The sequence below is a fragment of the Toxorhynchites rutilus genome, chromosome 2 (genome assembly GCF_029784135.1).
Source record: "Toxorhynchites rutilus septentrionalis strain SRP chromosome 2, ASM2978413v1, whole genome shotgun sequence".
NCBI lineage: Eukaryota > Metazoa > Arthropoda > Insecta > Diptera > Culicidae > Toxorhynchites > Toxorhynchites rutilus.
In genome coordinates, this window is record NC_073745.1 from 122153147 (window position 1) to 122167431 (window position 14285).

The following is a 14285-nucleotide window of genomic DNA, read 5'->3' on the forward strand; positions in this document are numbered from 1 at the left end:
TTTTGGTAGAAATACTAGGAATTTTATAGTAAACGGTAAATTCAAAGGGGTCGATTAGAAGATCAATCAATGAACAGTTCTGCGATTGGACCCATGAACTTGCTCATAGTAAGAAAACGTAAATGTTTTAAGGTATTGATAACAAAAAACAAATTTTGGGCGGGACGAAGTTTGCCGGGTCAGCTAGTACAACTATAAAAACGACAAAATAAAAATAAAAATAGTCCATCATCACCAAGATCATGACAGACATAATAGAGATCAATATAAATCTAAAAAAAGATAATTAAAAAAAAATTAAATATTCTACATAATATAATCCGTTCAAAAAAACATCATTGAAAATATTAAAAACAAACTGCAAAAAAAAATGTCCACATAAAATTATACGTTCGTATAGAACTTCGTCAGTAAAGATCTTCGTCATAAGAATGAAAAAAACCCGTTCGGCTGTTAATAAAACACAGCTTTCACGTGTGAAATACAGTGCCTCTTAAATTCTGTAAGTGTTGTTGCGCATTTAATATGTCTTGGCATCGAGTTGAACATTTATTCCTTTAAAATACAACGAATATTGTGAAGCACATGTCAAGAAATGGGGTGTTCTTGATTCATTCGCGTTTCTGGTGTTATAACTATGAAAGTCACTTCCTCTTTCAATTCGATCACACAAATATCGAGGCAGCAAACCGTTAATTACTTTAAAAATGATCACCATAGTTAAATAAACAATTCTTTGATTCACGGATAAACATTGCAGAGCGTCCAACCTTAAAGATGAGCAAGTGAATCTGTTACATTTTAGTATCAACCGCATTATTTTGTTATGCAAGCGCTGTAATCTCGATATTTGTGTATCATTGGCTAAAAATAAAATAGAAGAGCAAAAATCTGAATGAGGACTGATGAATGAGGACATATAGTAAAATCCATTACCATTTTCGCTTGGACACCAACGGAACACTAAGATCATTTCCGCCAAAGCAAATATTAGTTGGACTAACAACACCTTTCATTATGTCACTGTAGCACATATAGGAGTTCAACTTTTCCGAATTTTCTAGTTTTTCTGTAAAAATTTTATCTAATTTTCCGATTTTTTCTCGCCATAACATTTTTCTATGGACAGAGACGAACACAGCAGAATAAAGACAGGTCAAATAGGACGATCCGTTCTCGAGCTCCACACTTAGCAACATATTTGGCAATGTTATAGTATCAGGACTATAAACTCTATTTACATTTGCAAAAAAAATCGAAGAGAGTCACGTCAAAATCGGCAAGTTTTCGGCTGATTTGGCGTGGAATTGCGTGGAAAAAAAATGGTATAAAATCGGGCCCGACCTGTATATGTTTTTTGTATTGTTGAAAATTATTCTTTATTATATTTTATACTGATTTCGATCCACGTTACTCCGCATATATAATAACACAAATGCATTGTACACTTATTTTGCTCGTTGCGGCAAATCGTATTTTCCACTGATAATATACTTCCTTTGAATTTATTTATGAAACGTCTCAAATCACTTGGTATGCATGACACACTATCTTAAGTATGTCTGAGCGACATGTTCGAATTGTTTTAGTTTCAGTTTATCTATTCTGAGCACGTTACAGGTTTTTAAACGGGGAGCAAGGTCATTTATTATCCGATTTAATCCAAACGTCTACAACTGAACACATACAAAATGTTTGCCATTTGGAAAAAAGTAACACGGTTTCCGTGTTGGAATAAATTTGAATGAATATTTTGGTTTCAAACAAAAACGGTGCACCGACCCTTCTCGTCCGGTACTCGAACGCCTATTCGGAAATTGGACATGAGCTATGATAGATTTGCAGTTACGGTCAACGTTCGGAGGAAACAATTTTTCAAAAATAGTTGTAAAAAAGGTATTTTTATAAAGATTTTCACATTTTGGAAATTCAGAATTTCATATACCATATCTTGCTTCTTTATATTACACTTATGTTTATATTTTTTATTGACAACAGCGTGAGTTTTAATTAAACATTTTATTTTAATCATTCATTGAACTGGAGCCAACATATGGATTAAACATTGCTCTTTAATCGTGTTTTGCGTTCTATGTTTATGGTTTAGCTATCTAAATCCACAATATTTATTTCCACGGATCAAGATTGATTTTTTGAAGGTGAATGCAAGCGCAGGCAAAACTTTTTCACGACAAGTCGCCGCAAATTCGCCAACTAAAAATAAACATTTTTTCCGGAATTTTCCATTGCTCGAAAAGCGGCATACAGCTATTTAAATTAGAGTCATCGCTACCCACGATATTATCATCGTATGAAGAACTGTTTACTACTCTATTTACGCGGTGGAGAAAACCAATCCGCCCGGTACGAAAATAGTTAGTCGCTCGATAATAACCTGTCTCGATATTTTCATTCAATCAATTTTTATGACTGCCAATTCATTCATAGTGCGCTTCTCCCGTTATTTTTGGAAGTTTTATGTTTTGATGTTTGCGCTCCAATCAGAAAATAAATAATTAACAGAATGTTGTATCTATTTCTCAATCAGGTAAACAAACTAAATGACTCGCACGCTCAGCTGATCGTGCATTGGCTCGGCGAGGGTACCAGTGTGATGATTTGTCTGGCACGAGAGCCACCAGCAGATAATGATGCGAAAGCACCACCACCGCAGCCGTCGAGAATTTTTGTTTCGAAGGATTATGGAGATACATTCGATGATCAGACGGAAATGTTTGCCCTCACAATCAATGGAACAACTGTGAACTCGACGGTGGAGCAGTTTTTCACTCATCCAAAATTTAACACGGTAACTTTTCAGAAAATTGAATGTTTTGATCGAATTTCAATCTAATCCTTATCATTTTAAATTTTTTAGATAGTTTTTACCGATCCCAGGAATAAAGCAATATTTACCTCGGAAGATTACGGCAAATCAGTCACCGTGCGGATGCTTGATTTCACGCCATCCGATGTAACTTTCTATGAAGCGGATACGAAGATGATTCTTATTTTGGACAAAAAGGACCCTGAGCGGAAGGTGAGTAATACTAATTGTACGAATTGAAGGCATTTATTTTACAAATGGTAACGTAAACGTTGCAGGGGATCGGTTGATTCCTCATTTTCGACTCCGCCCCACGACTAGATAATTTCGCACAAAGCCTCGTTTACAACTAAGACACGCTACACTATTTGAAATTGAATTCCAAATTCAAGGTCATTTCATTAATGCGTTCCTATTTTTTTGTGATTTTCAACTTTTGGTGATCCTTGAACCATCGTTGTCTTCTTGCTGGGCCCTACAAACTTGCACCACATTACCCTAATGCGAACGATCGTTAGTTGTTTGGATGCAGTGAATTGAATATAATAATACCAAATGCGCAAAACAACATCCTTAATGAAATTATTTCATGAAGGATGACGTTTAAATTTAATTTAATAAATTTAAAAAATTTCATAATTCAAGTATCATGGAATGCATTATGTATGCTTCATGAATTTCGTCTCATATTTTGAACTTAATTCGTGCAACATCGTTATTATCACCAAATAAACTGACTCATATTTCTATGGAATGCACTGCAATATTTTCGCAATAATGATAACAGTTAGTATTTAGAGCAAACGAATAAGGCTGAAACGCATTCTGATCTTGTGAATGAGTCATTATCAAAACAATGATCGCGAAATGCGAACTAACTTTATGTGATGCTTCTTTCATTTTTTCACATCTTGGCTCTACGTCAATGAATAATATTTGACGATTTCAGAAAAAAATCGTTAAATATAATGATGATGGTCTCACCTTGAAAACGAGGTTTAAAAAAAAAATTGACGCTAAATTTCTTCAAAAAAAAAAATCAAATCGCATACTTAACAACTAAAATGACGCGACAAAAATTAAGACCGGTTTTAAAATTCGTGGTAAAAAAAACACGAAAATTAATACCGTGAAAAGTTTCTAGGGTAAGTACTTAGTCGTGTACCCTTTGTCAAGCGTATTCTAGAGCTTGCCGCTGCAGAATACATTCAAGGCGAGATTTTAGGCATAGAAATCTCAACTAAAGTACTACTAAGAAAATGACGCAAGTAATACCTACGTTGAGAAGGCAAAAGTTACACTGGGAACTTTAGTGCCATCTAAGAAGAAGAAGACCATGCAGTTTTCACCATCGGATTTTCGTGTCAAAAATGAATCTGTCGAGAATTGCGGTTATTAATAACGTTTGTGAATAACGGTCCTCGAGTGGTAGTCGGACGTCGTAGAAATCCTATGTATGTACTCATCAAAACAAGAGTCATAGGTCTTGATAATTGTCCCGTTTGCAGCGTAAAGTCAGGACGATATGGGACCTTCCCAAAAATTTGGACAGGGCGCACGACATTACTGATATGTGTTTCTACCATACAATCGATGATACCAACAAATGATGGATTGTCACGATGAGTGGCTTCAAACAGCGCATTTCAGCCGTAAATGCGAAAATTTGGTCTTGAATGACATTTAACTAAGGCCCCATTGATGCTGAGGCCGAAACGTGACGGAGTTAGACGATTCCAAAATTTTGATTTTTGCTGACTCTTAAAGTGCCGGAATCCTAAGTAAGATAAGTCTTTGAGTTTTGCACAACAAGTTCAATTTTTACTGCGTTGAAAATGTCGAGTTTCGTTGCAAATAAGCACCGTTTGCGGGATGTTTTGATTTTCTGTACCTGTTGGAAGAGTAAATTTCGGATTTCTCCTGAGCGAATCCACCTTTGTTCGAGATGGAAAATGCTAAAAGCTGAAAGCATTTATTCAGCCGAAATTTAATTACCATTAATTACAATGATTACATACATCTAGTTTAACCTCCAATTTTTCTCCTATCCAACAAATGTGTAATTGTAGATGTTCCTAGAACCTATCAATTCATTAAGACATAATGTAATCGAGTTCATTTTTAAATTCAGTGCCACTTACGACTTCAAGAAATTGTTACGAAACTATAAACTTCAACAATTGTGCATAACTATAATAGAAACTGGAAACTGGTGTACCTTGTGTTCAATTTGGTTTATGAATGATGGCCGATCAGATCCTATCTATCTCGTCAGCAACGGTATCGTTGGGGTCAACTGTGGCAACGAGGGGTCTAACGTATGTGCTCGTAACCATCGCAACAGTACCCATTGGATGAGAAATGCAGCTGAAGATTCGATGCGCTTGTGGAATTTTTAGGTGACTCTCCACTATTGAGGGAATGGTTTGGACGATTTAAAAGTGGTGAGATTAGCGTTGAAACCAAACCGTCCAGGTCAACCGAAAAGTTTGAAGGCGAAGAGTTTCAAATATTGCTCGATCAAGATTCGTGTCTGTCAAACGCAAGCAGAGCTTTCAGAATCATTGCGACAATCCAAGATAGTGTGTAAAGCCTGTATCTCGAGATTAGTTAAAGGTATAAGAAATGTTTTATATCAAAATGCAGATCTTGTTTTTTTTTTTCAGAAAAAGAATGTATTCCGTTAAGTTTCGATGAATTTTCGTACTTTTCTTCGGATACCCTCCATCAAAGTTTGGACTCTCGGTTGGTTAACCTCAGCGGCCACTATAAACGCCTAGCACATTAAGCTTGGTATAGAGTTCCCGTGAACGTGAACTTGAACAGGTGGTGAAATAGTACGATCATTTCACGGTGAACTACATTGCGATCAAACAACTCAAAAAATCGTGGTGAATAGAATGATTTTGTTCACGTTCATATTACAAGTTCGGCAGTGAACGTGAAGTAAATAAACACCGATCTTCAATAAAGTTATTCGGATAAAATATACAGTTGTTCACGAATCAACTCGAAGCAACGAAGTTTTTCAACCCGCGCAGAGATCCGATTGAATGAAATTGCATCCATATCAAAATTTTCATTGAAAACATGAAAATTTCTAAACATATCCTTTTACAGTTCACGGTGAAATAATTTTCAGAATGCCTTGGGACATTCGAACGGGAACATGAACGGGGAAATATTTTGACGTCTATATTCACTACTGTTTTCACGTTCACGTTCACCGAAGTCGGTGAACTATGGTGAGTTCACCAACATCTCGATTCCACGGTGGAAATTCAGAATGGTTGTGAAATATTGAATTATCAATATACATTATGTTTAAACATGTTTTTCAACTAGAAAATGTTCATTCCTATCGTTTTAAGATGTTTTCCTCTCGTTTTATATATGGACTGATGAATTGTTAACAAAAAAGTGTTTGTCCGCGTTCACGTTCACGGGAACTCTAAACCTACCTTTACACACGGTCGATTTAGCTTCTTCTTCTTGAATGGCACCAACGTTCCTAGAGGAACTTCGCTGTCTCAACGTAGTCTTGCGTCATTTTATTAGTACTTAGTTGGGATTTCTATGCCAAATAACATACTTTGAAAACATTTTGAGTGGCAAGCTGTAGAATACGCATAAGCACAGAGCAAGTCGGAGGAAATTTCTTCGACGAAAAATTCCCCTGACCAGAACGGGAATCGAACCCGAACCCCCGGCATGTTAGATGTGACGCTAACCACTCGACCACGAGGGCACGTAGAGGCTAGCGGTGACCAATACTTTGAATAATGTATTAATTTTATTATTCATATAAGTTACACATCCAATATTTCTACAAATGAGCTGAGGAATAATATTACAGTGATTGAGTTGATGGGAGGAAAAGATTATACAAATTATATTTTCCTGTCCTACGGAACATGAATATCAAAACTTGCCTCGACTAATATTACAACATTGCACAATGGTCCAGGAGATGCCTTTAAGTGGAAATTAGCATTTAGAACTCGACAGTTATTCTCTAGACAAAAACTGTCTTCGACAAAGTTATTATATATATTAGGCTGTCAAAAAAGTCCTGCGGTATTTTTTTTAAATTTTCATTTGTTCATAAAATTAGTTACAATCATCTGTTTTAAGTCAAATATGTGTCGTTTTGTTCGATGACTTGTTCCCAACGAGGTGCTAACTTCATAATACCCCTGTTATAGAAGCTCGCTTCCTTATTGGCAAAAAACTTTGATAGCCAATTTTCACAGGCCTCTTTTGTGGCTAACTTCTGACTACCTAGCTCGTTCGCCATGGACAAAAACAGGTGGTAGTCACTTGGTGCAAGGTCCGGACTATACGGCGGATGCAAAAGAACCTCCCATTCGAGCTCCCGGAGCTTCTGACGCGTCACCAAAGAAGTGTGTGGACTGGCGTTGTCCTGATGGAAGACAATGCGGCCTCTGTTTATCAAAGATGGCCTCTTCTTCATGAGTGCTACCTTCAAGCGGTCCAGTTGTTGGCAGTACAGGTCCGAATTGAGCGTTTGGCCATAGGGAAGCAGCTCATAATAGATTATTCCTTGACAATACCAGCAAACACACAGCAGAACCTACCTGGCCGTTAATGAGGGCTTGGCCACCGTCTGAGCCGCTTCAGCGGGCTTCGACCACGACCGTTTGCGCTTCACGTTGTCGTAAGTGACCCACTTTTCATCGCCAGTCACCATCCGCTTCAGAAACGGGTCGATTTTGTTGCGATTCAGCAGCGATTCACATGCGTCGATACGGTCAAAGATGTTTTTTTGCGTCAACGTGTGTGGCACCCATACATCGAGCTTCTTTGTGAATCCAAGCTTCTTCAAATGGATAATAACGGTTTGATGACTTATCCCCAGCTCTTGGCCTATGCTACGGCTGCTACTATGCCGGTATTTCTCGGCTAATTCAGCGATTTTCTCGCAATTTTCGACGACAGGCCTTCCGGAGCGTGGCGCATCTTCGACGACCTCTACACCAGAACGAAAACGTTGAAACCATCGTTGTGCGGTGGAAATGGAAACTGTATCGGGTCCATAAACTGCACAAATTTTATTGGCAGCTTGAGATGCATTTTTGCCTTTGTCATAGTAGTACTGTAAATATGTCGGATTTTCTCTTTATTTTGCTCCATATTTGCGACACTATAACTCACGAACGACTTAACCCAACAAAACACTGTCAAGGACTATATTATAGCGCGCAAAAATACCTTTCCAACTAGTTATAGTATGACTCGATACAATGAATACAGCTAGAACTACGCGCTTACACCGACACCTCGCGGAAATACCGCAGGACTTTTTTGACAGCTTAATAATAGAGCGATGCATAACTTGTCAATATCTCAACTTCACTCAAAGTTATTGATATTTCTTCCCGAAAAATACGCTCTCTGCAATGGTTTGTCATTCTTTCTGGGGCAAACATAAGCAAAGTTTATTGAGACATTTGAAAGAGCAGAGTTCACTCTACATGATGTGTAATTTTCAAAACTATGTTATTTTTCGTGTTTGAGTAAATTGAAATTGAAAGCATGAGTTTTTGGGTGAAAACCCATCAATTACTTTGAGTAGGATTAAGATATTGACAAGTTCTGCACCGCAAAATCTTGGTCTTGATAAACTCTAAATGTCGTATGAAGACAGTTCTGATGTAGGACTTAATTCAACTTAGGAAAAAAGCACTAAATCGATTATATTAAAAGATAGAAAAAAAACTTTGTTCTACAAAGTTGAATAAAATAATTGAGGCTACAATATTGTCGAACTATGTTTATCTCTATCTATAGAGGTAAGAAAGTTAGATTTTTTATATCATCAAAAATTTTGGTCACTCTATTTTTTGCAACATAAAAATGGGCGCTCTACCATATGTAACAACTTTGTCGAAGACAGCTTTTGTCTAAAGAATAAACATTTCCCACAAAGTTGTTTTTTAACTAAGTTGTATTAGGAAACCTTGGAAAAACCGGTTATTTTACTGTAACTTTTATACTTGAAATTCAACATCAAAATTGTATTCGTACGACTTTTAGAGCTTATCAATAGCAACATTTTGCGATGCAGAATTCGTCAATATCTTAATCCTGCTCAAAGTTATTAATGGGGTTTCACCCAAAAACTCATGATTTCAATTTTAATTTACTCACATACAAAAAAATAACATACCTTTGAAATTATATAGAGTGAAATTTGTTCTTTCAAATTCCGTCAACAAACATGTTATATGTTTGCCCCAGAGAGGATGGCAAGCAATTGAACAGAACGTATTTTTTTGGGAAGAAATGTCAATAACTTTGATTGAAGTTGAGATACTAACAAGTTCTGCATCGCAAAATGTTTGTATTAGTATTTTCTAAAAGTCTTTCGAAGATAGTTTGTATGTAGAATTTTAAATATAAAAGTTAGAGCATAAAAACAGTTTTTTTTATGGTAACCCTAACGCAACTTTGAAAAAAGGCGCTATATCGATTATTTAAAGAGATACAAACAATCTTTATTCTACAAAGATGTCTCAAATAACTGGGACTACAACATTGTCGAACTATGTCTACCTCTATCTATAGAGATAAGAAAGTTAGATTTTTTATAAATTTAAAGTTAGATTTTTTGAAAATTTTAGTCACCTTATTTTTGCAACATGAAAATGATCGCTCTATAATATGTAATAACTTTGTCGAAGACAGTTTTTGTCTAGAGAATAATTGTGGAGCTCCAAATGATAATTTCGACTTAAAGGTATCTCATGGACCATTGTGCATTGGTTGTCACATTGAATCTTTAAACCGTTTTGTCTTTGATTGTCCGTACCAATGTTTGAAAAAGTAAAGTTAAAATTATTTATCTTTTCCAATAAAAAGCCCTCAGACTCAGTAAATTACTATTTTATCCGTGGATAACATTACATTTTCCCTTTTTCAGCTTTATTACACAACAGATTTTGGCGCGTCGTTCACGTTGTTGCAAAGTTACGTAAAATCATACATATGGTCATCGGGCGATGGAGTGCCGATTCATTTGTATGTGGAACGGAAAGAACCAACAAGTAAGAAAGTTTTATCATTCTGAGTTGAATCTTCCATTTCATGCGTCCTTACTTTTAGACACTTCATCCGTTATCTTCTATAATGCGGCAAACCTGCGCAACAATACCAACCAGTTCAATGTTTTAATCGAGAAAGTCGAAGATTTTCATATCAAGAAAGATTTCATGTTTGCCTCGCAGCGACTTCCCAACAGCACCCAACTGTTGATTTCCTACAAGCGTGGTAAATTTGTGAAAGCCGACTTCCAGACAGAGCTGGACATGAGGGGTTACCACGTAGCGGATGTCGATGGTCGGAGAATAATGATTTCGGTTGTTCACACGGAACGCATTTCCCATCTGTACGTGTCGGAGTCGAACGCTGATATGACCGACATCAAATTCGTACCAAGTTTGGAGAACATTTTCACTTACGTGCCTGAGCTGAATTGGCGATCAAGTTGGTTGGTGTAAGTATCATAGCATCAAGTTATCTTTATCTTGAATTCACCCTATTGCCTATTTTCTACAGACAATCGTCGGATGGTGCCTTCACGGACCTTTACAAGGTGGAAGGATTGAAGGGAATCTATATTGCATCGAAAATTAATCGTATACCACTAGGCGAAACCATCTCTCCTGATTCATTGGTGTCGCTCATTACCTTCGATCATGGAGCATCGTGGAGGCCGATAACGGCACCGACAACCGACGACGATGGTTTGCCGATACAAAACTGCATTAAAGACTGTAGCCTGCATCTTTCACAGAAGTTCAGCTCGCTGTATCCGGTAACAAGGTGATAAAGGTGCCGTAAAAACTGTGATCATTTGCTAACGGTTTCGTTCATTTCTTACAGATCAGTGAGCATTATGAGTTCCAAATCGGCACCCGGCGTAATCATGGCATCGGGTGTTGTCGGAAAATCTCTGAAGGGACATCCAGGTGTTTACATTTCACGAGATGCCGGTCTTACCTGGAAACAAATACTGAAGGATTATCACTTTTTCAACATGGGTGATCACGGAGGAATTTTGGTAGCAGTAAAATACTTCAAATCCAAAGGAGAAACCAACGAGATTCTGTACTCTACTGATGAGGGAGAAAAATGGATGTCAACATCATTCCATTCAACGAATCTCAAGGTTTATGGGCTGATGACGGAGCCTGAAACTAATACGACAATCTTCACACTTTTTGGATCCGAGCAAGATCTACACAAATGGCTGATTATTAAAATCGACCTGAAGAAAGCGTTCACATCCAACTGCACTGAGGACGATTACAAGTTTTGGGCACCTGGTGCCAGCACGGGGGACTCGTTTATGCCATGCATTTTGGGTTTGCAAGACACATATCAGCGCAGGAAACCTCATGCGAACTGTTACAACGGTATTGATTACGAACGCCCAATAAGACAACAAGTTTGTATGTGCAACAGTTGGGATTTTGAGTGCGATTTTGGTTTTAGTCGAAGTGGCTCCAAAAATAGCCCATGTATGCGTAACCGGACGGTGGCTAACTATGATCCTTATGCGATCCCTAGCAGTTGTAAACCAGGGAAATTTTTCAACAGAACCAAGGGCTATCGGAAAATCGAAGGGGATGTCTGTATTGATGGTTATTCATCGCAGTTTTTGCCGCAATCCATTCCATGTCCCATGGAGGAGCTCAATGAATTCCTAGTGATTGCACAGAGAGATAAAATTTCCCGTATAAATTTGGCCAACAAAACGAGGGAAGTTTTCCCCGTTACAGGATTGAAGAATGTAATCGCGATCGAGTTTGACATGAAGCACAATTGTGTGTTCTGGGCAGACATCATGACCGATGTTATCGGCCGCCAATGTTTGAATGGAGATCAACCGCCGGAACTTTTGGTGGATACTGGACTTTCTTCGGTGGAAGGCATGTCTTACGATTGGGTGTCGGAGATGTTGTACTTCGTTGATGGCATGAGGCTGAAGATTGAGGCCGCCAAAACTAGTTCCGGTCCGCTGGGAAAGGTGCGGAGAACGATTATCGATGCGCCCAATTTGAACAAGCCTCGTGGTATTGTTGTGCATCCATTGCAGGGGTATTTGTTCTGGACGGATTGGAATGCTCTGCGGCCCTCTGTTTCGCGTGCTAATTTAGATGGGAGCGATATCAAACACTTATTTACGAAACCAGAAGTCGTGTGGCCCAACGGCGTTACGATCGATTTTATTGCCGAACGATTGTATTGGGTTGATGCGAGTAAAGATTACATTGCGAGCAGTGATTTGAATGGTAAGAATTTCATGAAGATTCTCCAGCAAGACTCGCGTGTCGCACATCCGTTTGCAGTTGCCGTACTGAAGGATCTTATGTACTGGGATGATTGGAAAATGAATTCGGTTTATTCCGCTGACAAGGATCATGGCATAATGATAAACACTATTGTGGAAGAGATGATGAACTCGATGGATTTAAAAATTTACGGCCATTCAATACAGGAAGGAACCAATGCTTGCTCGGTGGAAAATAAATGTTCCCACATATGTGTCGGTGCTCCAAAAGGAGGATACAGTTGTTTGTGTCCGGATGGAATGGTGAAAAATGCTCAGGATCAATGTCTTTGCCCGGGCGAAGTAACACCGTTTGCGAACAATACATGCGCCCGTTCGGGAAGCACGTGCGGATCGAAATTATTCGATTGCAAGAACAGCATTTGCGTTCCACTCATTTATAAATGTGACGGAGATGACGATTGCGGGGATCGATCTGACGAGGAAGGTTGTCCGGCAGATAAGCCTCCCTGTCCGCCGTATATGTTCACGTGTAAGTCGGATAAACAATGTGTGCCGAAATATTTCGTTTGTGACTATGATCGCGATTGTTTGGATGGATCGGATGAACAGAACTGCAAGGCGGCTTCGTGTAAATCCGATGAGTATACCTGTGGAAATGGTAGATGTATCAATAAGAGTTGGCTCTGTGATGGCGAAGATGATTGTCGCGATGGAACGGATGAGTCAGCTTGCAATAAAAATAGCACAGTTGTAGTTGAATGCAAATCGGACGAGTTCCGTTGCAACGGAACAAATACTTGCATACCAAAGCTGTGGCGTTGCGATACTGAACACGATTGCAACGATGGGTCAGATGAGCTGAACTGCACTAAGAAAGAATGCGAATCGTGGATGTTCATGTGCGAGAGCGACATGCGTTGCATCTATAAAACATGGCAGTGCGACGGGGAGAAGGATTGCAAGGATGGCAGCGACGAAAAGAATTGCAATGCATCTACGGAAGTGCCAAAGAAACCTGGAATTAATTTCTTGCCGGGAGATTCGTGTCATGATTGGATGTTCAAATGTGCCAACGATAAATGCGTGCCATATTGGTGGAAGTGTGACGGAGTTAATGACTGTGGAGATGGGTCTGACGAGGCGGGATGTAATACTACTCAAACAATGACAAGTACAACTACGAAGCCGATCCCGACGAGGAAGAAGGAGAGAACTTGTGGTTTGCATGAATTCAGGTGCGATACGGGTTTGTGTATCTCTAAGCGTTTCGTTTGTGATGGCTATGCAGACTGCTCGAAAGGCGAAGATGAGGACAATTGCCCATCACAGAAGCAGTGCAGTAACAAGCAGTTCAAATGTCGTAGCGATGGAATGTGCTTACCGTTGGACAAATATTGTAACAACGTAATAGACTGTGCTGACGGAAGCGATGAAGATTGCAAATTTAAAGCCAATACGTGAGTATAATTGTTAACAATATTATTAGTGTGTTTTGTTTAAAAAAGCCATTTTTTTCATTCCAATTCGAAAACCGCTACTTAGCTGCGATTGGTTCACAAGATTCTGAGAATAACGCTGCATTGAACCAAGGAGAAGTTACTTTTGTGTAAATTAATGTTAATCGAGGCTCAAAATGAAAGGGGTGTAAGTGATATCATTGATTTACATCGACTCTCTCTATTGAATTCTATAGCAAACTCAAATTGAAACGTTTTTGCAGTTGAGTTATTACCTAAAGAAAAACTTGATGAAGAAAAATCGAACATATCACTCACATTCTCAACCCCTCAATTAGGTGGTCCAAAAACCGGATTTTTGCGTTACGTAATTTTAATTTGTGTACCACGTCTAACCGAAACAGGTCTGTCGTATGGATTAATAAATCGAATCACTTCTTCTTTTTCGACCTCCCTGACTACATTATGGTGGACAAATGAGGCTACCGGTGCGACTCTTCGTGTCAAAGCCCATGACTTGTCAAAAATGGTGACAAAAAGCTTATTGCGTCAACTAGGAGCGCTGTGTCACATGGCCGAACCTTGCAGTGCGACTGAGCATAAGTGTCCATAATCCGGGTGAACCCACATGTGCTCTCATCTTGTGAAACTCACAAGAGTCGCTGAGATAAACAGAAGCGCT

At 38.6% G+C, this 14285-nt stretch overlaps 1 protein-coding gene across 1 annotated transcript in view; it reads left to right on the forward strand.

Annotated features, from left to right (window-relative positions):
* The window catches only part of LOC129765035 (sortilin-related receptor-like), a 79297-nt gene that overhangs the window by 35349 nt on the left and 29663 nt on the right, over window positions 1-14285 (forward strand). Inside the window, exons 2-7 of the mRNA XM_055764848.1 lie at window positions 2549-2809; window positions 2879-3040; window positions 9771-9894; window positions 9953-10343; window positions 10406-10672; window positions 10733-13603. Of these exons, the coding sequence (XP_055620823.1) occupies window positions 2549-2809; window positions 2879-3040; window positions 9771-9894; window positions 9953-10343; window positions 10406-10672; window positions 10733-13603 (4076 nt within the window). The remainder of the gene's footprint in view (window positions 1-2548; window positions 2810-2878; window positions 3041-9770; window positions 9895-9952; window positions 10344-10405; window positions 10673-10732; window positions 13604-14285) is intronic.